Genomic DNA, 23352 nt, shown 5'->3' on the forward strand with positions numbered 1-23352 from the left:
GGGGGGGGGTGTGAAGGAGGGAGGAAGGAAGGTTTTAGACTTTGGTGTTTTGAAAATCACATACCACTTCCCCTGAAATCACACTTTCTGTGTGACGCCAAGCTCTGTCGCCTGCATATCGCTCAAATACACAATGCATTGGAAACTTTTACCAGCTCTCAATCCTGATTGGCATAGTACCCATTTATGAAGATTGCATTGGCTGGGCAATCTGTATGGTGTTGAAGAGATACAGCACTCAAGCCAAGCCCAAATTCTCTAGCATCCAAAAATGTTCTATAGTACCATTCCTCTGTGGGATCCATGTAGGGTACAAATAGCTCAGAAACATGGCCTTTATATAGGACTTGGTGATGTTTATCTTCAATGGAATCAAAAATTGTGGCTAGAGATATAACAAGACCAGCTCGATCGGACATCAAAGGCAAGGTGTAAATTCCAGTCTGCCCAACTGTATATACCATATAAAAATTGTATTTAGATCATTTCCATTTAAGAGGAATCTTTTTTATGATTTAGACTAAATATTGCAACATCAAAGATGTATCCAATGCCACATTATATAAAATTTTGAATAATTGACACATTGTACACTATCAGATCTAGAATATATTTAATGCTTAAACTATGTAATTGATATTTTTCATTCCACTTGAAATGAAAAGGATCTTGTTTTATAAAAATTGAAACTCAACATTCAAAATATATTTTTTGAAATCCTCAATTTTAATTAATAAACAACCATTAATATGTTTTATTTCTTATCTGGCTAACAACATTATATACATAACAATTTGTCATAACTTATTAAGATGCCCCCCCCCCCCCCCACAAAAAAAAAAAGTTATTAAGATGACAGACTATGATTAGTGTAATGACACTTTAACATGAGATAAGCATTGACAACATTTTTATTATAACTCAATCAAAACTTGACAATTCAGCGATAGATAAAATTAAAGTTTTACAATTTTGTGTGGCCTTATTGTTTGCCTTAGGGTGTGACCATTGATCTTGAAGCTGGGGCCGTGAGGCTGGACAACAGTGATAGGCTTTGTTTCAGCTGCAAATGGTGGCCTCATTTTTGAACCTCGATATTCAGTACCCTCAGCTTTTGGTATTGGTACCGCTTCACTATCAGAGTATTTCACAATCACCATCTTATCAAGGTCCACAAGTACAGCAATACCCACAATAGGTCTAACCCAAACATTAGGCGAGCCGCCTTTGTAGAAAAAGAGTACCTTAACAACCCTCCCACTCATGCTTTTCTCTCCATACCATCCCACAGTGAAAACTGCAGGAACCACATCCTTTATCATAAACTTACGACAAATTCGCAGGATTTTTCATCTAAGCCTACATATTGAAAGGTAAGGTTTGCCAACGAGCCCACCCTAGTTCCTTTGATAATTTTGGTTACTTGTCTTATTTCTAAGGGGGTGAGGGGGTCCAAGGGGTGAGAGAGAATTCTTGGGATGGAGAGGAGGAAAAGAAGTGAAAACAATACAGTGAAGGTTGAAGCCATGAGTGTCACTGAAACAGAGCTTTGTTTTTGTTGTGTGAGATATAGTTTGGACTTTTGGTCATTGANACCGCGAGATCAAGGCCACAGGACACTTCAAGACTGCCGAGAAATACCCTCATCAAAGTAACAAAGTTGTTGTGACTGATGTTGATCAGAAGAAGAAGACTCAGCAGAACAAGAAGCTACAAAAGAAGAAGGAATAAAACACTAAACTACAAGCAGTAGATTTCACGAGCAACATGTCGTATAGTGTTAACGTATATGGTCATTAAATTAGCACGTGCCAAGTTGTGTGAGTGTGTGTGTGTGTGTAAATTTATGCTTTTCCCTACTCGAAGGACTAAAATCGTTATGTTTCATTCTGTTCTATGCATTCCTCTACTCTGCGCAATGTGTTGTGCATTTTGGAATATCTTTTAAGAAATTATTTTATAAACCATTTATAATATTTATTATGTGTTATTAGTTATTATTAAATTTAGAAATTCATTTGTAATTATATTATATGTCATTAAAAAAAAAAATTAAAATTAAGTTGAAATTCAAAATCTAGATTAGATTCCTACATGATTCATGAGATCATTTCACAAATATCCCTAAACAGTCGGATTTTCATATTAAGTTTTCCATTCTTTTAGTCAATCTTTTATCATTCATGTAAATTCTCAAATATATGAACCTAATTTATATGACACGTTGATGATATATAAGAAAGAAAACCATATTTTCTTTTTTGTTATTTTTATGCGATGCCAAACTAAGTTAGCATGGTGGAAATATCTGATGCAATGCATGAATGACATGAGTTCGAGTGACTAATTTCAATCTTAACTGAAACAACATTTAACTTTTATCCTAAACACACAAAATCTGAGAATTAACCGCATCAAATCCTAATGCAATGCACTAGAAATCATAGTGATAAGAGCAGTAAAAATCATCCTACAATGATGTCACGATATTTTCATACCACATGAAAAATGAATTCATTAACATCCTAAAAACATTGTTAATGTGCATAGGTCCATTGGGTTTTAGGTACAATTTAGGTTTCTTGTACTATACGCATGGCTTCTATTCCTATATAAAACATCTCATGTACAGAATATCCTGGAAAAATGCAATAAACAATACAATCATAGTATTTCTAACAAACATAAATCAATTGAACAAATCTAAATCCAAACAAATCATTTTTGGAATGAGGAAAACAGCACAAACTATTTAAGTTTAAAGGTTACTTAAATGCATGCACACTCATTTTGCATGAGTTTGAGTGGTAGATTTTTCTACGTCGATGACTTGATTGTCCAAGCCTCACAATCACGAAAACCATCACCACAAAGCTCCTATAATCTTCAGGTCCACGTACTCTCCCAATGACTTCCATGGAATAGTTGTGCTATTGTTATATTTGTTATTATTGGATGTGCTGAAATGCTTTATTGCTGAGAATAGATGATATGCTAAAATAACTGGAATTTGTATCAATTGAGTGAAAAGGACAAAAGGAATGAATTTAGGTGAGTGATTTTAGGAAAGAGTGGTGTTTTGGATGATGAAATGAGTGTTTTTGGCTCTCAATTTCGTGGGTTCGCGCGGTGAAGGTTTATGAGTAGGTGCACTGTGACTGCCTGAATTTTCTGCAAAATGATGGTAAGTTGGAAAATTAGGTGTGGGCTCTGCCACGAATATAATACAAGATAGTACTATGTTGTCGTGCTCCAAAAACACCTAATAATTAGCCAAGTAAGTTATTAAGTTTTTTTTTTTTTTAATAATTTTGTGGGAGTGAAACTTGTGAGATTAATCTTTGATGAGTGAAAATTATTCCTTTCTATAATCTCAATCAAAACCTTAATTTTAACTATTAAAAAATTATGAGCTAATGTGATATGATTTTTGAGTACTTATTAGATATTAGTTATTTCAGTAACAAGGTTGTTATTTCTTTCACATTTATGAAGGATTTCATGTTTTAAATTTATGATAAATTTACTATGAACATGAACATAAGAGGAATAAACATTTTGTCATTGTCTCCTCGAAACCACTTGAAAATTTCCAAAACACGTGAAATGGTCATTTTGCCTGCACCACTTTTGCTCATAAATAGGAGGTTACAACATATGTCCCTCTTTAGTGGAACATATAAAAGAGAGTGAGCACTAATATTGAAAATAATAATAATAATAACAAAGACGATGTAATTCATTAGTAGAGATTAGTTAATCACTCAAAACAAATTATGGATGCAAAGGAATTTAGAACCTCTTTAGTATCAAAATGAGAATTTCTAAAGAATTGAGAAAACATGAACAATATATATATATATATATATATATAGTAGATGAAAACCTTTAATATCAAAGGAGAAATCAAAGAAATTGAATGATAATTTTTCGACAATTGGACTCGTAATGAATTTTGCAAAAAATAAAAATTGAGTTTTGAAATTCTCTCTTGAAGATTTAATTCTTTAATTTGTTAAATTCAATTTAGAGATCATTTTGTATTATTGGGCATATTCAGCATTTTGTTTGCTATTGGACTTTCTTTTCTTTTACTTTGAAAATTTTTGGAGTTTTGGAAGAACCATTGGGTCCATAATAAGTCCATTAGTTTAAATGAATTTTTGGGCTTCTTTCTTTTGTTTGGTGGGCTGGGTATTGGCTTGGGTTATTGGATTAAAGTGGTATTCTACTATTCTTTCAGCTCTCTTCGAATTTATGTATTTTTCCTGATATTTTCATTTATTGGCTGTTGTTGTGATTAGTTCAAAATTTTAGTTGCAATTTTCTTCCTTTCTTGGCTGTTGTGATTAGTTCTTGATGTGTTGGATTTTGAATTAGTTGTAACGAGTGTCAAGCTTTAGTGATGGAAATTCTCTTCAATTCTTTTTCCTGGATTATTTACACACATTGTGTTTGTTGAAAGGAGTCAATGAGTGCAACTTCCGGTTCTTTTGTGAATTTGACTATCGTTGTTTCTTGAAAAATGCTTGGTATGGTCTGGGAAAGTTGAATTGGAGGTTGAATGAAAATTTTGGGTGGGGTGGGAAATTTGAATTGATAATGGCATGACACCAATGGGCTTGCTTGGCTATGGTTATGCCAAGGATGCCTTTTGGATATCATTTGTGACCTTGTCCAACGCTTGTGTTTGAATGAGTATGAGACTTGTATTGTGCCTTTTGGAATGATTTGGACCCAATGGACTTGACATGTGTGTTATTAGTGCCTCTTGGAAATTGTGATTTTCATTTTACCTAAATATTTGTGGAAATGCCTCAATGAAGTGGCTTTTTAGTTATGTGGAGTGTTAACGTGTTTGCTTACAGTTGTGGTTTGTTTTAAGCTTGGAATTGAACAGGATTAGTCTTTTGACTCTTTTTTACTTTTGGGCATGTGTTTTTTAGCTGGGTGGAAATGAATGATGACATGTTTGTTTGACTTTCCACTTGAGACATGATTCATGCAATGGTGAATCAATGCCTTGTATATGACCAGGTTATTGGGAGCACACATGTTGTTTTCAGCCTTCTCAAGATATACATGTGCATCAAACATGTTAAACTTTGTAAACCATGAACATATATCACGCACAAGAGGGGTTTGCTTGAGATTAACAACCTTGCTGGGATGATGTTTTATCTTGGTACTCCTGTTGTATTCTTGGCTCTTGTTTTAAGCTCTTATGTTGGTGGGCCAAAATCAACCCACCATTGAATGAAAGATTCAAGAAGTGGGCTCTGGTCATTTCTTGGATTCAATTTTGAAGGATGGTGGGCATCCAACTATGAAGAAGTATAAATCCCTTATGATCTTGAGCGCTCTTGGGCATTTTTTGGGACACAAAGGAACACCTTGCACTTCCAGCATTTGGTTGAAGTGATCCTTATGATTGAAGTATTCACTGTCATTTCAAAATATCATGATTGGTGGGCCGTGCCTGAGAATGGACTATGACATTGGAGTCAACAAGAAAGCCATTAAGCAAGCACTTGGAAATCTGCCACCCTTGGTGAAAGGTGATGGGGCACAGCTAACCTGGTTTTATACCCATTACTTGCAACCAATTTCGACTTTGGGAGTGGCTCAGTGTGTCAAAGCCTTAATGCTTTTCATGTTGGGGAGTGCACTTATTAGCACAAGGAATATATGGTGTTCTTGTCGTACCTTCCCTACTTTGAAGACATTAATAGGAATAGGGTGGAGTTGCATATGCCACTTTTCCACCAAATTTTGCAGTACTTCCATTGCACCTTCAAGAGCTCCAAAGGGTTGTGAGAGTTGGTGCCTGTGTGAAGGGTAAGGCTTGTTGAGTTCAACTCTTTTTGAAATTCTTTCTACTTGGCAATCTCCCTACTGACTGCTGAACCTGTTTTTGCAGTTTATGACCTATGATTATTCTGGCTTTCAAACTTTAAAAGTGAAGGGTCCTCTGGAGAATGCCCTTCTGCAGGTTGCTAGATGGTCCACAACTAACCGAATAGCAAAGACCAAGAAGAGATTGTCTATTCAAGAATTGAGGCACTTCATTAACAACATTATTATTGAAGTAATATGCTCAACCCCCTTTTTTTTTTTCTAATTTTGTTGTGCTCACATTTGCTGCAAGTACTTACAACAGTTCACCTTTAGATGAATTGGCATCCTTGGGCTCAGGTCCAACTTCCCCAGGATTTCACTATCTATCTTGATTTAAACAAGAAGAGGGTGTTGTTTGAATTTCCCTGGGCAGGTTGTCACCAAATCCATAACACACAAATTTAGGTACATGACTAACTCATTGGTCTAGCAGCTCTCAATTAAAGTCACTAAACTGAAAAATATAATAAAACTCCAAATAAATTAATTATCTAATAAATCTCTTACAACCCATAAAAATATCTATAACAGAAATAGAAATTCCAAATATCATTTATCCAAAGGCTACAACACTAAGTTAAAACTTAATTTATTAGTTAAATCTTAATATGAAATCTATCAATGAAAATTTGAGTAATAGGCCCCAGTAACTATACACAACAGATGACATGGACTTTATAGTCCAAGTCAATTGCATACAAGATGGGCTAACGTATGGGCCATATTTGTAGGTTCGCTATGTATTGGTCGGTCCCACTCACCCCCAGGTAAATATCTCTTCTTATTTCATGTTATCATCTCATGTTTAATCATACTATATTAACTAGCATACAAAGCAGGCTCATAGTAAGCTTGGCCTAAAATACATGTGGAAGCCAAATACAAACAATCAACAAACTAGTAAGTTCGATTGTCTTAAACATAATCATAGACCTGCGGTGGGATCCCAACTTCCATTGTTCCTTCCAACATTTGTGTCACTTTCTTCATAGAGGGCCTGAGAATGGGATCAAGATGAATGCACCATAATCCCACCAAGGCCATTCGCTCAAACCTTTTGAAATCACTCAATACTTCTGGATCATGACCCACCACCATCTCTAACTTCCCTGAAATCACACAGCTTAAAACCCAATTTGAAAGAATTAGATCATCCTTTTCACTCTCCTCCTCAACCCGGCTCGGTTCTATGTGCCTTCTTCCACAAATTATTTCAAGTAAAAGTACACCAAAACTGTAAACATCCACTTTGGAGGTTATAGGTGCCATCCTTAGCCATTCTGGTGCCATATATCCGATTGTTCCTCTAGCATTAGTATCAGTTCTAGTTTGCTGTTTGTCCAAAAGTTTAGATAGCCCAAAATCTGCTATCTTTGCAGTATAATTGACATCAAGCAGCACATTCTCAGGCTTGATGTCACAATGTATGATCTGAGCCTCACATTCTTCATGCAAGTAATGTAAGCCTCTTGCTATTTCAAGCACCATATCTGACCTTTGAAGCCAAGTGGGTCTCTCCCCCTCCTTAAACAGAAATTGTGACAATGTTCCATTTGGCATTAGCTCATAAACTAAAAGTCTCTGATCATCCTCAACGCAAAATCCCAACAGTCTTACCAAATTCCTGTGATGCGTACGACCAATAACTTTGAGCTCTGTAGTAAATTCCTTCTCACTTTTCTCAGTGCCTTTCTTTAGCTCCTTCACTGCGATATCAATCTTCGTATCCTCTAAAGTTAGACTTCCACTGTAAACTCTTCCAGAAGCACCTCGACCAAGGATATTAGAAAACCCATTTGTCGCTTCATGCAGCTCTTGGAATGTGAATTCTCGAAAGTTAATTCCAATTGTCTTCGCATTTGGTGGCTTCTTTCTCTTCAATACATTTCGAATTGCAGGATGATAGTACAAGGCAAGTGCTCCAAACAACAAAGCAAAAGCAGCACTAGTAATAAGGCCAATCGCCAATAGAACCCTTGTATTAAAATTCTTCCTTTTTGTTGGAAGACCTGGCTCACTCTTCTTATTCGGTACCTTGATAAATGCCACACTACCTTTGGTGGAAGCACTCTTTCTTGCATTTAGCAGAGGCATCCTCTTCTTGAGACATCTAGAATCCACCCATGAAGCAGCCCAGGTATAACAATCATCCATTACAGCCTTCTTGCATCCCTCCACATTTACATCTCTCACTTGACCCAAGTCTCCCTCATAGGCATCAGGTGGGAAATCAGCATCCTCAATTAGCATCATGCTAAAGTTCCTCATTGAAGGGTCAGTGCAGTAATTCACTACGTTTTCCTGGTAGCATCCTTTAGACACATCACTTGGATCTAACGGGATATAGCCTGGTAAGCAACTACAGCTCACCGTTTCATTATCCGATGAAGTGCACATGCCGTTTAGGCCACATATGGAAGTCACGAAGCAAGGGTCATTACCAGCTCTCCACACCCTTTTCCATCCACTGCCATTTCTTTTATGGTAAATATACTGTTGGAAATTGCCATGGTATTCAACTGTTGCTCGGTGGTAGTAGTCTTCAACTGGGCTCGTAGTGCTCATTGTTATAGAGTAAATGACATCATTAATGCCATTGACAAGGTACATGGAAGCATTACGATCAAATTTTAGGCTCACATTGTCTGCAGAGGTTTGTGTGGTCCAATAACCAGGATCAGAGTAATGGTAGGCAGAGAGCACCAGATTTCCATCGGTCTGCATTTCCAGCTTGAATTCCCCAGTTGAGTAATTTGAAATTCCTTTTGCATTGGAATAGAGCATTTGGCCTTCAACTAGAGATTGCCCCTGTAAGAGTGTGTCCGTTGGTGAATCAAAGCTCCGCCAAAGGACTCTTGAACTGTTATCTCTCAAGACGAAGTTTCCATTGTTTTCCATGGTGCCTAAACTTGCTGCAGCTCCACTATATATTTTTAGATTACTACCATTAACATATGCGAGCACAAGCTCTCCAGCACTAGTCAGTTGGATCGATGACCCAGGTTCTACCGGGTGGTCACGGTTGGCTGACCAGACAAGTGTTTTCTCTGGAATTCTGTCAAACCAGACCCCAACAAGGTAGAGACTGCTTTGGAGAGCATAGAATCCAAATGCAAAATCACCGGAGAGGGACCGCAAAGAAGCATTGGATCCAGCAGTGATGCTGGAACCTAAGCTTATGTTGGGAGAAATCTGGGCATGTAGGCCATAGAAATTCAAAAATAATATTAGAACACAAGGAATGATTATCCTTACAACCATTGTTAAGTGCTTTGAGAATCTAGATAAGGATATATAAATCACTTTATAAGGGGCTTTCATAACAATTTTCTGACAGAGCCTTCTAGGGTATAAAACACGTTAATTTTTCACTGCTTTTCTTTTCCTTTTGTTTTTATTTTTTTTAGCTTGTAGACATGGCTTTTTATAATTGGAGTAACATTTATATGACATGGTCCATCACTGACATAACTTTTATTATGCACCAATTACAATATATCATAACTTTTATTATGCACCAATTACAATATATCATATTAGTAGGCAATTCATGATATGATATATGCCTGTCTCTTCTCATGTTTTACTGGGCAATGCATGTCACTCCCGTGGTTCCTAGAAGCATCTCAATTTGAATTTTCAAGCCGTCTACCCCACACCACCACTATTGATGACCCACCACAACTCTTATGATGCCACGAATTGTACTCTCTTGTGGTCACACTTCACAGATATTGTAACACCCCAAAATTTTGACACCAATTTAATTATTATACATAAATTATAAGGAAGCCTACAATTAAATGGATTAAATTGAATTGGGCCTAAGATATTAAAAATAAAATAAATGCTATGGAATATGAAGCCCAAGTGAAGTGGCATAAGTAAATATATGGGCCTTGATAACCCTAGCCTTTTACCTTTTAAGTTACACGTGTAAGTACATAAAGAAGTTCCTTTTTGTTTTTAGCCGCAACACATGTTTGAGCTGTTTCCTTTCTTCTCTACGGCTGTGCAAAGTATCTCAGGTATGGTTGTCTTGCTGAATTTTTTTGGAAGTTGAAAGATTTACAGAATTGGAATTAATCTATGGCTAGTAATTGTCCTCACATGGGTCTGTGCAGTTGTTCTTTTGGTACCAAGTAAAATAACTGCTCATAACATCTAAACGTATCACCTATATTGATGGGAAAGCTGGCTAGGATGATTACATATTATAATAGGAATTGTATATATATATATATATATATAGCTGTAAATTGGTTTGACCGAATTATAGTATTGGGATAGAAATCATCCCACGTTCTCAGGGAGAAATTTTGCTTGAATTTGCTTTAGTTGCTAATAGGACAAAAAGGCTTAGACTTCATAAAACCTACCCTAGCAATATATCAAAGGAAAAATTGTAGGCACTAGATTGACAGATTAAAGCCATCACGTGGCTTTCAATGTTAAGTTGAATATATATATATATATATATATAATATTAGAGTCAATGGACATCCAGTGGCATCTAGATGGAATGCCAAGCAACAAATTAAGGCAATACGTGGCTTCCAATATTAGATTGGATAGATATAATATTAGAGTGAAATAGATAGTTAAGTGAATGAATAGAGAATTTGGATAAATCAATATTGTCTAGGATAAAATTGTTTAAGTGTGAAAACTTATTTTAAGTGGGAAATTATGTATTGATGAACCTATTTTTTGGTGTTGCTAGGTTCTAATTCTACTGAATTGTTGTGACTCAAGGGTGATTGATTCCTTTTATTTTGCAATTAAGAGGTAAGTGGTGTTTACTAATTTTGGGGGTTTTCCCAAAACAATATCGATTGTTAAACTATTTTATATCAAAGAAGTATGTTGATATTCTATGTATAAATTGATATTTTATAAATAGTTGATGTGCACGTTTACTATTCCTTTTATGAAAAACTTGTGGGACAACCTGAATTTATTTAAACTTGTATGCGTGAATATATCTTTATATTTTTGAGAATTAGTGTATTGGGATAGAAATCATCCCACGTTCTCAGGGAGAAATTTTGCTTGAATTTTCTTTAGTTGCTAATAGGACAAAAAGGCTTGACTTCATAAAACCTACCCTAGCAATATATCAAAGGAAAAATTGTAGGCACTAGATTGACAGATTAAAGCCATCACGTGGCTTTCAATGTTAAGTTGAATATATATATATATATATATATAATATTAGAGTCAATGGACATCCAGTGGCATCTAGATGGAATGCCAAGCAACAAATTAAGGCAATACGTGGCTTCCAATATTAGATTGGATAGATATAATATTAGAGTGAAATAGATAGTTAAGTGAATGAATAGAGAATTTGGATAAATCAATATTGTCTAGGATAAAATTGTTTAAGTGTGAAAACTTATTTTAAGTGGGAAATTGTGTATTGATGAACCTATTTTTTGGTGTTACTAGGTTCTAATTCTACTGAATTGTTGTGACTCAAGGGTGATTGATTCCTTTTATTTTGCAATTAAGAGGTAAGTGGTGTTTACTAATTTTGGGGGTTTTCCCAAAACAATATCGATTGTTAAACTATTTTATATCAAAGAAGTATGTTGATATTCTATGTATAAATTGATATTTTATAAATAGTTGATGTGCACGTTTACTATTCCTTTTATGAAAAACTTGTGGGACAACCTGAATTTATTTAAACTTGTATGCGTGAATATATCTTTATATTTTTGAGAATTAGAAATGGATTATTTTTGTGAGTATATTGAAATGTGTTTTGGAAACCTATGGCAAGTCGTGAATAGAAGCTCAATATGGTATCTAGTCCTTAGCAAGGGACAATCATATTGCAGCTAGTCCTTAGCAAGGGACGGTCCTAGAAAAGGGGACAGTGCACATTTGATAGCTCCTTAGCAAGGGAGAATACGATTAAGGATCCAAAAAGCAATCTCCTTAGCAAGGAAGTGCACTTTTAGGTTCCAAGGGAACCGTCCTTAAGAAAGGAGATGAAAAGGAGGTTCTAGTCCCAAAAAGGGGATAGCACAACCCTGTCAACGGGGCGTAAATGTTGACCACGAGAAAAGCCTAGGAAATTGTTTATGTGATTGTATTGATATATGTATTATGATGGCTCACAATATAAAGATATTTTCTTTTTATATATGAAGTATTTGTTGATAAATATTGATGAGTTACAAGTTATGAAATTGTTGTAAAAATTATTTATTTGAAAGGTTTGTTCCCACACCCCAATGTTAGTGAATTCCACTTATTGAGTTATCTCACCCCCCTTTTATTTTCCATTACAGATACATTAGAGGGATTATTGGAGTAAAGATGCTTGGGAGACAGCAATTACGAACTATTTTGTGGAATTAAGGATTTTATTGTTACTTTTATGGCATTAAATATTGTATTGGAGAATTATTTTAAGGATGTTTTGTCTTTGGTGAATTAGAGCTCTGACATTTTGTGATGAGATTTAAGATTGCTGGTTTCTTTTATTTAATATTTTTAGGGATTATTCAAATTAAATAGACTTTTATTGTTTATGATTTTGGGGCGTTACAGATATGATGAGTTATTTTTTCAAATGAAAAAAAAAATGATTCAACTACTTATGCAAAGTCAAAACCATGCCTGTCCAAAATTTTGTCTGCACGCTAGAATTTCGCCATGCCAAGCGAACTCACTGGCTGCTTGGGTCATGTCCTACTAGCAAGACACTTCAAAGTTTGACTTGAAAAATTGACTGCAATCAAATTGACGATTACAAATCTGGGACATTGCTTAACAAATTTTTTTTTTTTTTTTTTGAATATGTAAATAATGTATATGTACAGAAGTTTGCAATTTCTCCAGTTTCTTCAAATCCTTCCTCTCTTAGTTGTTTCCCACTGATCTCTCTCATTTAGTAAAAATGTCTGTTACTAGAATTCTTCTTTGGATTTTTACATTCATTCTCTCTTCACTTTTCTCTTGCGCTCAGATGAATAACAGTACAATTGACTTGGGTTCCAGCATCATTGCAGGATCCAATTCTTCATGGAAATCACCTTCTGGTGATTTTGCTTTTGGATTCTACCCTCTTGTCACCGGAAAATACCTTGTTGGAATTTGGTTTGATAAGATCTCAGAGAAAACTCTGGTTTGGTCGGCAAATCGTGATGATCCAGCTGGTAAAGGATCCTCCATCAAGTTATCACTCACTGGCCAACTAGTGCTTACACACTCAAATGGGACTGAACTTTTCATATACAATGGCACATCTACAAATTCAGCTTCAATGAAAGATGATGGCAATTTTGTATTGCAAAACCTTTCGTCGGGAGTTATCTGGGAGAGTTTCGATTTCCCCACGGACACTATTTTATTAGGACAAGCTTTGATGATGGGCCAGAAGCTCTATTCCAATGCAAATGACACAGTTGACTACTCGACTGGCCAATACGCGTTAGAGATTCAGGAAATGGATGGGAATGTTCTACTCTATGCTTTTCGTTTTAGTAATCCTGCTTACTGGTACACTGCTACTAAAGGCAATGTGAGCCTAGTTTTCAACCAGACCACAGCTTTCATGTATGTTATTTCTGAGGAAGACAATTCAACCGCATTTAAGATGACGAGTACGGTGCCCACTCCTATTAGTGATTACTACCACCGAGCAACTATCAATGACAAAGGAAATTTCCAACAGCTAGCTTTCTATAAAGGAAATGGTGCCAGCCAATGGGATGTTGTATGGGAGGCAATTAGCCAGCCTTGCACTGTGGATAATATTTGTGGGGTTTTTGGTTTTTGCACTTCACCTGATAATAAAATAGTCAACTGCACATGTTTGCCTGGTTATTCACCTTGGGATCCAAACATTCCTTCCAAAGGATGTTACCCCAATGTAGTGATGGATTTTTGTGCAACAAATTCTTTGGCTTCAGATTTCGCTATTGAAAGACTTGATGATTCTGATTTCCCAAACTCTGATTTTGCAAATTTGGCGAAAATTGAACAAACAGATGAGGATGGTTGCAGGAAGGAAGTGATGGATGACTGTTTCTGTGTGGCTGGTGTTTTTAACGGCGCTACAAATGTTTGTTACAAGAAGAGAATGCCTTTGGTGAATGGAAGAAGAAGCGACCCTGGCACTAATAATATGGTGACATTTCTAAAAGTCCCTGTGGAAGATAACAGTTGGAGCCGTAAGGATAAAAAGGAATCTCCATCCAGTGCTGTTCTGCTAGCAAGCTTTTTGTCATGCTCGGTACTTGCTGTGCTGTTTGCAGTCATTGCCATTTATCATCACCCTCTGGCTCAGCGTTATATACTTGTTCAGCCACCTCCAAAACGGAAGCCAGTGGAGCTAAACTTGAAGGCATTTTCATTCCAAGATTTGCAAGAAGCAACAAATGGATTTGAGAATATATTAGGCCAAGGAGCATTTGGTACTGTTTACAGTGGGTTTCTAACCATGGAAGATGAAGAGGTTGAGGTAGCTGTTAAAAAGTTGGAGAAGGTGATTGAACGAGGTGAGAAGGAATTCCTGACAGAAGTACAAGTAATAGCTTTGACCCATCACAAGAATCTTGTGAGGTTGTTGGGCTACTGTAATGAGCAAAATCACCGGCTACTGGTTTATGAGATAATGAAGAATGGGACTTTATCCAACTTCCTATTTGGGGAAGGGGAAAGACCCAGCTGGGAAAGTAGAGCTGAAATTGCTCTTGGGATTGCAAGAGGCTTGTTATATTTGCATGAAGAGTGTGATACCCAGATCATTCATTGTGACATAAAGCCACAAAATGTCCTTCTTGACAACAATTACACTGCTAAGATAGCAGATTTTGGCCTAGCAAAACTATTGATGAAGGATCAAACTCGAACAAGAACCAATGTAAGAGGAACTATGGGATATATAGCACCAGAATGGCTAAAAAATGCACCAGTAACGACCAAGGTGGATGTTTACAGCTTTGGGGTCATGTTGCTTGAGATTATCTTTTGTAGAAAGCATATGGAGTTGCATCCAGGTGATGAATCAATGGAGGTTGAGTACACGATTCTAACAGATTGGATTTTGAGCTGTCTGAGAGCTGGGAACTTAGAAACCACTGTAAGTCATGATTTTGAAGTTTCGAGTGATTACAAAAGGTTTGAGAGGATGGTTATGGTTGGAGTATGGTGCATATGTTCTAATCCAACTCTACGGCCATCCATAAAGAAGGTTGTTCAAATGTTAGAAGGAACTGTTGAAGTTGATGTTCCCCCTCTGAATGATGCACAAATGTTTTAAGAGAAGTTTTACCACCCTCTGTTTATGTTTCCAGTTTCGATTTAGCTTGTGAACTACTTCAATTTGCAGCATGGTTTATATTTAATAAAACTTTCTTCTACTTCTTTTTCGCTAAAAGAGCATCTTATTATTTAGAGATCACCATGTTACTGTCAAAGCGTGCACATTGTATGTGCTAAGCCATGGCTTCCATTAGTTCCATAAAAGATCATTAAAAGGCAGAAGCAAAATCATTCTGGACAATACTTTAGAAAGCAAGAGCCAAATGAAATATACAGAGAGTCTATTTGGAAACAACTTATCTAACTTTTTATTGAAAGTGTGCTAAAGTATACTTATACTTTGAAATTTTTTTCAAAAGTGAGAAAAAGCGGAAAAGTGTGAGGTTTTTAAAAAAACTGTATATAAAAGCTAAAAACTAAATCTTAAAACTGATGCCAAACTCACCCATAAAGGATAACTTCTTCATTGTTTAGATGTTCAAGAGTTCCTCCTTGATGTACCATCGAGCCTCATAGTTTGGTTGATACCCTAGTCTTTTCCATTAAATTGAATGTAATTTTCTTTTCTTTTCATTTTTTCTCATAAAAAAGGGAGTAAAGCTAGGAACACACACCAAAAAAAATAAAAAATAAAATAATCATGTGGCTTTTTGTAAGTGGTGGAGGTGTGGACCTACCATTTTACCTCCACCATTTATAGATCACCACGTGACGAACACATGGCGAATTGTATCAAAAGTTGTGGACTTTTTTGTGTGTCCCTAGTATTTTTTTAAAACTAACATCTTGAAGATGAGAAACTTGCTATTGTAATATAGTGACATTGATTGCTCTCTTTTAGGAGAAAAAAGAATTAAGGTTTAAATCATCTTTTCTGTTATTGTAATTATTATTTAATTGTTTTGTGTGTCCATACATATCCAAAATGTCATGGCGTAAATGAAATTAATCAATGTCCTCGAATTTTCTACAACAATCCTATTCAAATTTCAAACTCCATGGACCACCAACCCATGAAAATCTCAAAGGTTATAATTAATCGGGTAGTAAATGACTTTTTTCTTATGACATTTTAAGTGCAACAAAGGATCGCCTGAAACGTGTCCCATAAAAGTCTATGATAAAAAATAAGTGGGGCATTTCTGAGACAAAAATGCCATACCCTTCAACGCTAATTTATGACTAATATATCAAATCGTGTAAATTTGCCAAGATTTAGATGATAGATGCATGGAATCAACATTGTTGCTATGATAACAACAGCAACGATAACAACATGTCAGCCTATCTATCACACATTCATTGCATTGGCTTCTAACCACGCCATGCACAGTCTGCTGATAAAATATGAAATATGTTCAGAGTGAAATCCATTATTTTCTTTTGACCATGAATTCTATGTATTGTTTGTCAGATTCATACAAAAGTCAATGGACCTATTTGCACTTTTGACTTTGGAGTTTTGATTAATGTACGTATCTGTAATTGGAAAGAAAAGGACCTCTTAACCTTTCTAAGTTGTTAATAGCCGGCACATGTGATTGGTATATGAGTGACAACATTTTTTACCATTATAAATATAACTTATTGTAATTAATGCATAATTAAACGCCAATGAAAGTAATGTTATTCTAATTATTTTAAAGATCATGTTAATAAGTGCCTTTAGGGCACTGGTTAACAATGGTAAAAATAAAATGATTCTATTTAAATTTTTTTAAAAGGCAAGTTGTTTATTTGAGTAAAATTGATTAATTGGACTTTTTTTTTTTTAAAGCTTTGCTATTGGTGCTTTTTTTGTTGTTGCGCAAATGCTTTTGGGCTAGTATATGTTGTTTTAGAATTTAGATTTATGAATTTTTTTTAATGACCTTTAAAATGAGGAAAATGCTAGAAGTATATTACTGATACAATGTATGATTATTGATAAATAAAAAAGTGATGTAAGTAATATGCCCAAATATGAACCAATAAGAATTTGTGCGTTAACAGTTTGTAAAAATATTATAAATAAGTTTGTAACTGTAACATTATTCTAAAAAGAATCAATGATATTGTTAAGGGGGGCAAAATGTAATTTTATAGAACAAAATTATTAAAATTAATATACATATATATATATATATATCTTCTTCTTCTTTTTTCTAATTTAGGGGGGTCATTACCCCCGTGGTCAATGTATGCCTCCATCCTTGACTAGGACTCTAAAAGTCAAATAGGCAAGGCTAAAATTATGTTAAATGTCTCATCTCTCCAAAATTGTTACAATTCAATTCAAATTTGTTATCGTAAGACGCAACATCAATGATGAGACATGAGACATTTAACATAATTTAACATTTAACATACATTGACCATGGGGACAATAGCCTCCTAATTTTTTATTTTTTTTGATGTTGCGTCTTATGATAACAAATTTGAATTGAATTGTAACAATTTTGGAGAGATGAGACATTTAACATAATTTTAGCCTTGCCTATTTGACTTTCACAGTCCTAGTCAAGGATGGAGGCATACATTGACCGTGGGGGCAACGGCCTCCCAATTTTTTATTTTTTTTTAAAAGAAAAAGATATATATATATATATATATATATATATGCATTAATTTTAGGAATTTTTTTCTATAAAATTACATTTTTCCCTCCTTAACAATATCAATGATTCTTTTTAGAGTAACGTTATAATTACAAACTTATTTACAACATTTTTACAAACTGTTGATGCACAAATTCTTATTAGTTCAAATTTGGGCATATCACTTACATTACTTTTTTACTTATCAATAAACACTTATTATATCAGCAATATACCTTTAGCATTTTCCTCATTTTAAAGGCCATTAAAAAATTTATAAATCTAAATTCTAAAACAACATATACTAGCCCAAAAACATTTGTGTAACAACAAAAATCACCAATAGCAAAGCTAAAAAAAAATTAAAAAAGAAAAAGAAAAAAAGAAGTCGAGTTAACCAATTTTAGTCAAACAAACAACTGGCCTTTTAAAAAATTTTAAACAGAATAATTTTTTCTTTACCCAGTATATGCACACATCAAAATCTCAACACTCCCCCACCCACCCCCCCCACACCAAAAAAAAAAAAAACCTCAACAACTAAGAAGCCACCGAGCTAGAAGTCAGAGTCGCCCCCTCAACTCAAAGTCTTGTTTTTGTCCCTGGTCCTAGTTAATGTGAAAGACATCAAGCTTCCATGAAGAAGTTCCCATGATGGAAACTTCAAGCTCATATTCAGTCATAGTTCCTTGGCTAATTTCTCTTTGAATTTGGGGAAGAAGGAATTCATTTTTTTCTAAAAATTGGTGCTACCTATATAATAATCCTAGCAATACAATGACAAATATCATTATGTCGTTATTTTTTTAAGGAAATTCATTTCAAAACCCTATCCCTTCACCAAAACACACACACAAACACAAAGATCATTCATAAGTAAAATTGAAATTCATATAAAATATATTTTTACAAAGGATTTCTAATTACTATGAAGGAATTCCATTGGACTTGGTTATATTAACAAGTTTTAGATCATTCCTGTTTGAGTAATGGGTTGCTTTCGAAATAATTTGCCGGTCGAAGCTCGAATCCACCATGTAGTGTTGGCATCACTGGGAAATCTTCTTGGCATGGAACATGGTGAAACCCAACTGTGTACCATAGAACTATATCTTTGTTGTCAATTGCTTTATTCCTGCACATACAATACAAATGCCATTTATTGTAAACAGATGAGATTTATGCATGGTGGATCTATATCATGACAAATTGAAAGGTTTTTCTTTTTTAATTATGAGGTTGTAAATTTGTAATTGAACTAGTTTCACTTGGCTGTATCACCAATCAAGAATGTTAAATTTCATAACTCAATTCCACGTAGCTTAGCAATAAATTACTATCGCTGTGCTAAATGATTTTTGAAGCAAAGGATCAAAATAGTGTATAGAATTTTTTGTTTTTTTTCCCAATAGAATTTAAACACATGGCATTCATCTCACTATAACTTATAATTAGTTCAAAACTTTTAAGAGTCTTTGTGGTGCAGTAGTATTGCCCAATTCTACCATAAACCAAAACTTATACTCTTCTTTAAAATTATTTTTTCTTTGAAAATTTGATTTTATATCATAATCCTATAAAAAAACCATACTTTACCTTTGGCTCCAAATGGCTAAGCCATCATCTCCTCGGCTGTGGTCAGCATAGAACCCTCCAGGCCACCGCTCTGACTTATTATAGGCAGTCACCCATACTTGATACTTCGTATAAGCAGCTCTAATCTGTGGGTAATCATCATTGGATAAAAGAGAATTAACCGGTTGTCCAGTAATCAGCCGGTAACCCACATGATTCCCAAGCCTTGTCTTCTTGTTTGGATTCACTACTAAAAGTTCACTTGGCTCCAAGCCAAGCTGGATCCTAGCCTCTGCTTCAGTTTTGGCAGTTTGTTTAACTACTGTCCAATAACTTTTTCTTGGTGAAGTAGTGTGTGTGTTTTGGTTTGATACTCTTATCGTTTCTAGCTTGGCTTTGACAAAGGAGTTGTCGTTACCATCAACATCAAGGTCAAGATAGTATGTGAGTAAGTGGTCGTGGTGTACAGCAACAGTGTTTTCTGCTACTAAGGGTCCATACTCGTTTTCCATTATTTGGTCGGTATTTGTGTATGGTGTAGCCTTCATCATTAGTATACCTGTCAAATCCACCTAGAAAAAAAAAGGAAAATATAATATTTATAAGTGCGGTTGATATTATTTATTTTGATGAGATAAAAATAAATATAATTTCACTAAACAATATATATATATATATAGAGAGAGAGAGAGAGAGAGTTTAAAAAGTTCTATATATCTAAGAAAAAATAAATTGACTTAAATTATAAATTTAACCATAAAATGATGCTTAAGGAAAAAAACAATACCGATTGTACCTTTTCTAGTCAAAAAAATTCCCCAAAATAACATTGTTATGGAAAGGGAAAAAAAAAATAAAATTAATAGTGAGATTGGACAAAACTAGACGTAATGACTAAATTGAAAACAAATTAAAGTTAACAAACGAAGTGAAAAAGAAACTATATTAGAACCTTTGGTTGGGCCTTCAAGTACCTTGGAATTGGTTTCAAAAAAAAAAAAGAAGCTCTTTTCTACTGGAATTGAGGCTCAACTTGAAAATCAATGTGCCAGCCCAAGCTCAGACCAACCCATCTGACCCCAAAGACCTAGGCCTAATTTCATATGGTCCACGAGGTGGGCTCTGTGCTCTGCACCGTATACATGAAACAAATTGTGTTTCGAAGAACAAATATTATGGGTGATCAATAATAACAATGTGGGTTTCTTACATATTATATTAGTTATTACCAAGATCTATATCTGTTGCTAATTTACGGTGGTTGCTAATTTATTTTACTCTTTACAAGAGGTAATGTTCATCTAATCACCGATTATGAAATGAAAGAAATTTTTGGTAGAATGAAAAAGATGAATCTTACCCCAACTTTGATGGTGCCACTTTGTTTGAATTCCCAATCAAGAATATAATCATAATTACCCACCGTAGCCACCATTCTAACCACCAAAGTAATTTCTGGCTCCCCACTTCTTATCTGAAAGACCAACCACTTTACTTTAACATTACATGAACATAAATTAAAAGATAAATTATACTTTTTGGTCCCTTAAGTTTGGGATAAGTTCGATTTTGATTTTTTTTTTTTTTAAATTGATTTTAAGACTTTAGAAAGGGAAAATTTCCGTCACTTGAATTGGGAAAAGTTTGGTTTTGGTACCCCTAAATAAGGGGTTGGTTCAATTTTAGTTAGGGTTGCAAATGTTTATGAACAACTCAGGCTTAGCTTGGAAGGAAAAAAAAAATCATTTATTTAGCAAATGAGTCAAACTCAAATCTAAGTTTAAGTTCAAATATTAAACAAACCAAGCTTAATAATAATAATGTTTAAGCTTAATAATATTAAACAAGCCAATCTCATGAGTATAAGTAATGCAGACTTAATTAAAGTTATATTATGTTATATATTTATATGTATAAATGTTTAAAATACACTTATATAGACTAAATATTGAATTGTGTAAGTTTGTAACTAATTAAGTTCATAAGATATCAAATTATTATTTCTAATTTATTGAATGGTGTAATTTTACAAAATAAAATGTTGTTGAATTTAATTTTATAAGTTCATAAATGAAAAATCATTCTATTTAATTAACCTATATATTATAATTTGAAATATAAATTAGTTAATAATTTTGAGCATATATTTGTGAATGGGTAAACAATTTTAGTTGTAGTGGTTATTATGTATTGAGAAAAGAATAAGTTAATCAAGTAGTTTATGAACAAGCTTGTAGTTTGAGCTTATTCAACAATAAACTAAACTTAAACATGTATTCTAATTTAGCAATGAACTCAAACTCAACTCGTGTTTGAAATAAAATTAAATGATAATCATAAACTTTTAACATTGGAGGCAGCTCAACTTGTTTACAGCCTAGCATTAGTCCTTTAAATATGTAGTTGGTTTGATATGTTCCTAAAATATGAGGTGTCATGTAAACAAACAAAAATAAAAAAATAGACCAAATTGTTCCCCAATTTGAAATTTAGAGAACAAAATCGAAATTATCCCAAAATTTAAGACCCAAAAGTAAATTTACCAAAATTTAAAAAAATAAAAATCCAAAACAAGAACCATAAATAAACCATTCATAAACACAGCTAGACTTACCACTTTGCCTGGAACAATAATTTCTGTATGTCTCCAAGCTACATCCCCAGCATACCGCTCAAAAATGCAAATAGCCCTTGGTAACTTTTGTGCTTGTCCATCTGCCCCAACCATATACCCATCTATAAATGCAGCATTCCCTGGGCAATCATAAAATGGTTGTAGAGTATCAGCTGTACGCCCAAACCCAAATTCACCAATGTCCATGAATGTCCTATAATACCATTCACTTGTAGGATCCATATATGGAACAAATGTCTCAGATACATGTCCTCTATACAGTACACGCCTAAACTTTCTTTTCCTGTCATCAAATATTGAAGCTGTTGATATGATAACACCTGCCCGAGCATTGAATCCCACATGGAAATTCCAATTACCCCATTCAACATTTTGGCCCTCAATTGTGAACCCGCCATTTGTTATGTTACAAGTAGTAGAATTATGCTTCCCTTTTGGTGATTGAAAATCAGTACCCTCGGCTTTAGGCACGGGTGCTCTAAGTCTATCAGTGTACATTGTAATCTTCATTGAATCAACATCAACTAGTACACTTATTCCTTGAATAGGCCTTGCAAACACATTAACCGACCCCCACTATAAAAGCATGCGATTTTGAGAGTTCTTTTTGTAACACGTTCACCAAACCAACCTATTGTAAAGGGTACACAAGAAACTTCAGATAAATTCAAGCCCCTTCTTAGAATTGACTTCTTGAATTTTGGATACTTCAAAGGCAATTTGCTAGCTCGAAGAAGTTCACTAAAAGTGAGAGGAGGATAGCCATAACCACTATAGACTTGGTTAGATATGATTGAGCCAATGGTTAAGTCTACAATGAGTTCATAGGTCTCACCTCTTGCTCGAATGACAACCTTGGCTTGACGATTAGGCTTGATTTCTTTATAAGAAAGCCACTTTAGGACATCTTGTTTATCTGGTTCTTCAACATCAACAAAATGAAAGGCTAGGTTAGGAAGAGAACCAAGGTGAGACTTTTCAATTATGTGCCTTATTTGGTCAATTTCTGTAGGGTTGAGAGGGTCTAGAGGGTGAAAGAGACTAGACCCGAAGCAACATTGTAGGACAAAAGATAGAACTAGGAATGGAATTTTCATGGATACTGCTTAATGAATTCAAAGAAGGATTGGTTAAGTTTTGGTGCTAGCAGGCAACCCACCATTTGGGACTATATAGTAAGACATTATAATTTATTGTACCACCTCTCTTACATGATGGCTGCATTTAACTTTGAATAAAGGCTACCGTGGTCCGTAGCTTTAACGTTGCAATATTCAATTTCTAAGACTTCATCTGTAAGCACGAGATGCACATTCACTTAAATTTTCCAAGTACTTTTCTTGCAATGAGAGCAAGAATAATCATTTGCTCTGCTTTTGCTTTAAT

At 34.7% G+C, this 23352-nt stretch overlaps 3 protein-coding genes and 1 long non-coding RNA gene across 4 annotated transcripts; 2 read left to right on the forward strand and 2 right to left on the reverse strand.

Moving 5' to 3' along the window:
* The first annotated feature begins 4260 nt into the window (after positions 1 to 4260).
* Positions 4261 to 10846, forward strand: LOC136070391 (uncharacterized). Its single transcript, XR_010631637.1, has 4 exons — positions 4261 to 5838; positions 5921 to 6088; positions 6630 to 6665; positions 10622 to 10846. It is a non-coding gene; the product is annotated as an uncharacterized LOC136070391 (long non-coding RNA).
* On the reverse strand, positions 6464 to 9231 carry LOC136061259 (G-type lectin S-receptor-like serine/threonine-protein kinase LECRK3). Its single transcript, XM_065780290.1, has one exon. It carries the CDS (start codon positions 9217 to 9219, stop codon positions 6814 to 6816), a length of 2406 nt encoding a protein of 801 aa, XP_065636362.1. The 5' UTR covers positions 9220 to 9231; the 3' UTR covers positions 6464 to 6813.
* A 1838-nt stretch (positions 10847 to 12684) lies between the features above and the next one.
* On the forward strand, positions 12685 to 15295 carry LOC136070389 (G-type lectin S-receptor-like serine/threonine-protein kinase LECRK4). Its single transcript, XM_065780291.1, has one exon. The coding sequence runs from the start codon at positions 12812 to 12814 to the stop codon at positions 15176 to 15178; it is 2367 nt and encodes a 788-aa protein (XP_065636363.1). The 5' UTR covers positions 12685 to 12811; the 3' UTR covers positions 15179 to 15295.
* Positions 15296 to 18678: 3383 nt separating this feature from the next.
* Positions 18679 to 23063, reverse strand: LOC112038160 (primary amine oxidase 1-like). The gene is given in 5 exon segments (XM_065780292.1): positions 18679 to 18891; positions 19353 to 19903; positions 20692 to 20805; positions 21946 to 22541; positions 22544 to 23063. Coding segments are annotated over 5 exon segments (1944 nt in total). The 3' UTR covers positions 18679 to 18728.
* Positions 23064 to 23352: the final 289 nt, after the last annotated feature.

Source organism: Quercus suber, unplaced genomic scaffold (genome assembly GCF_002906115.3).
Source record: "Quercus suber isolate HL8 unplaced genomic scaffold, Cork oak 2.0 scaffold_231, whole genome shotgun sequence".
Taxonomy (NCBI): Eukaryota; Viridiplantae; Streptophyta; class Magnoliopsida; order Fagales; family Fagaceae; genus Quercus; species Quercus suber.